Raw genomic sequence first — 2,500 nt, 5'->3', positions numbered from 1 at the left:
CACATTACACGTTTGCAAATTTCACAGCCACATACCTCTGTACAGAGATTTAGGTTTAGGTGATGTTAGTCCGTAGAGCTAGGCCCTTATTTAGTCTCTTTTTTACTTTTGTTTGTGATCTACTACTATTTAACTGAGGTTAGCCAAACAGTAGCCTTTCTCAAAGTGAAAGCTTAATTATTCTTGAAGCATTACACTAAATGCTAAACCTGATTTAAGAGGTTTTATGTTTGCTTTTGTTTGATATACACCATATCACTTCTTCTGTTAACACTTTAGGTGATTGTTTTAAATGATGTAATGTGTATAGATGTCTTCACCTACATGTATACCATTTTATGTTACCTTGATGTTAGTTTTTTTCTTTATTGTAATTTTGTTTGTGTACAGACATGAGCACATCTATGATCCAAGTTAGGTCAGTTCTTTGAGCTTATTCTGGTCTCTGTTATTCTTCTCTAACATTGTAACAGCTTGCCAGTATGTTAACTGCATTTGATTAGAATGTAGAATATTAAGGATTACATTTTAAAAAATCTGACTAACTTTGGATAAATGTGTTTGTCTGTGTACGTGATATGTATTAATCTAATTGGTTGGTGTTCACCATTTCCCTTATTCATGACTTGTTTGATGGGGTGTTAATTTTCAGTGTCTTGGTTTCTGTCATGCATATGCTAGGACTTATTTTTTGTTACATGTTATTTCCATGCAGACACTCATCAGATGATAAAGAAACAGAATGCTTAGCATGGGAAATCATTGCAGAACCATTGAGTGGGATAATACCCATTTGCAATGCTGTTTTCAATTTCCAAGAAACAGTTTGGACTGATGGCTATTTTTCAAGTGTTGACTTCATCAAGTCTGTCAAGGTTGATGCATTATTTTTTGCAGCTTAATTAACTAAAGAAATATAGAGCGTCTTTAAACAGTATATAAAGTTCTTCTCAAGGCCCATATGTCTGTAATAGAATATCATTCTTTACTCTTTTAATATTTTGATAGGCATAAATAAACAAACAAACAAAAAATAGAATAAATGAAGAAAAGAGAGCTACAGTGTCATGAAAAAATATATGATAATTTATGTATAAGAATTTAAGATTCTTTATGTCAACATCTTGTTCATAGCCCAGTGCTTCATGATAATGTTAGCATATAAGTGTGACAGAGTCAGGGACTGTGTTTCCTATCTTTTATGCTACAGATTCCCCAAGAGAGTTGTGGGAAAGAGCTTGTTATTTTACACCTGGTGGATTTTAGATCCCTGATTATGGCAACACAATCTACAGCATGTTCATGCTAACAGAGAAATCAAGTCTGGAGGATGCTTACTACTGACTTGTTAAGGCTATGTTATACCTGGCTTATTACTCAGAAACTTAGCCTTGATGAATTGGATGTTAGCACCTCTTCCTCAAGCCCTTGAGAGTTACCCTGTCCCTTTGCCAATGCCTCATTCCCTGGTGGCTTACAATGCAGTGTCTGCATTGAGGCTAAAAAACACTTGTTTGTTGCTGTTATTCTCTAGCTTTTTTATGTTTGATCATCTGTCAGTGTGACTATGATATGTGATCTATATATATTGCATTTTCCTGTTAAGTATCCCTGGGAAAATTTTCACATGTGCTGAAGCTTATTAGCTTATCAAGATATGTATATATTTATGCACCAAAGGACAATATCTCATTCCTTCAACACTTTAAAAAAATCAGTGGAAAGTTTCCCAAGAAATCCCTTTCTCCTCCTATGTCTTCTAACTCTATAGCTGTAGGGTTCAAACAGCATACTCTGTCACTTTCTACAGTGTGTATTCTCTCTTCTAGACATATCAAGTGTGTTGAAGGCAATGTTCAATAAATCGGCACAGGCCGCGAAAAGTGATTCGATATCCCAGACTGCAAATTCTGACAGTGGGGAATCGAAAAACCCAAAAGGTATCATACTTTTTGCCTGACTTATTGGTCCCATTTATATTTACACTTAGATTTTTTTATATCTAGACATGATTCTTAATGTATAATACACTAATTTGTACCCCTTAGTGCTCATGATTCATATTTATAGATTTTGAAAAACTAGAAAGAGCTGCGAGTCATGGCACAGGGTTTAGAGTTTGCCATACCTTTGCTTCCAAATGACAATGATCCCCATAACAAAGAGATCAGAGAAGAAGGAGAAAAGTTCACCCTATTCTGCCTTTTCCTTCCTGTCCTCCAAAAGTCTCCATGCCCGTAACTGTTACAAACAAGACAGGTCTTTCAACTGCATTGTCTCTGCTATGGCTCTCAGTTGACTTGCCAGCTTCTGGAATCAACCCTTTCCTTTACCTAGCAATGATACTACCTGAATGTTTCCAGGCTGTTGAAATTGGTATCACCATGAAAATGGTTAAGGAAAGGATTTTTTTATTGGAAGACTAAGCTGTACACAAGTTGTGAAGCATGTTATTTTTTTCAGTATGTTTCTTCTCTTCCATTATTATTTATTTTACTGT

At 35.2% G+C, this 2,500-nt stretch overlaps 1 protein-coding gene across 1 annotated transcript in view; it reads left to right on the top strand.

Annotated features, from left to right (window-relative positions):
- LOC119578553 (protein unc-79 homolog) overlaps positions 1-2,500 on the top strand; it is a gene marked incomplete in the record, with an annotated part of 181,492 nt that overhangs the window by 23,803 nt on the left and 155,189 nt on the right. The window contains 1 exon segment of the mRNA XM_037926122.1: positions 1,830-1,940. Within this exon segment, the coding sequence (XP_037782050.1) occupies positions 1,830-1,940 (111 nt within the window).

Source organism: Penaeus monodon, chromosome 11 (assembly GCF_015228065.2).
Source record: "Penaeus monodon isolate SGIC_2016 chromosome 11, NSTDA_Pmon_1, whole genome shotgun sequence".
Classification (NCBI taxonomy): domain Eukaryota; kingdom Metazoa; phylum Arthropoda; class Malacostraca; order Decapoda; family Penaeidae; genus Penaeus; species Penaeus monodon.
Note: the sequence above shows the minus strand (reverse complement) of the source record. Positions and strands in the feature narration are given on the sequence as shown.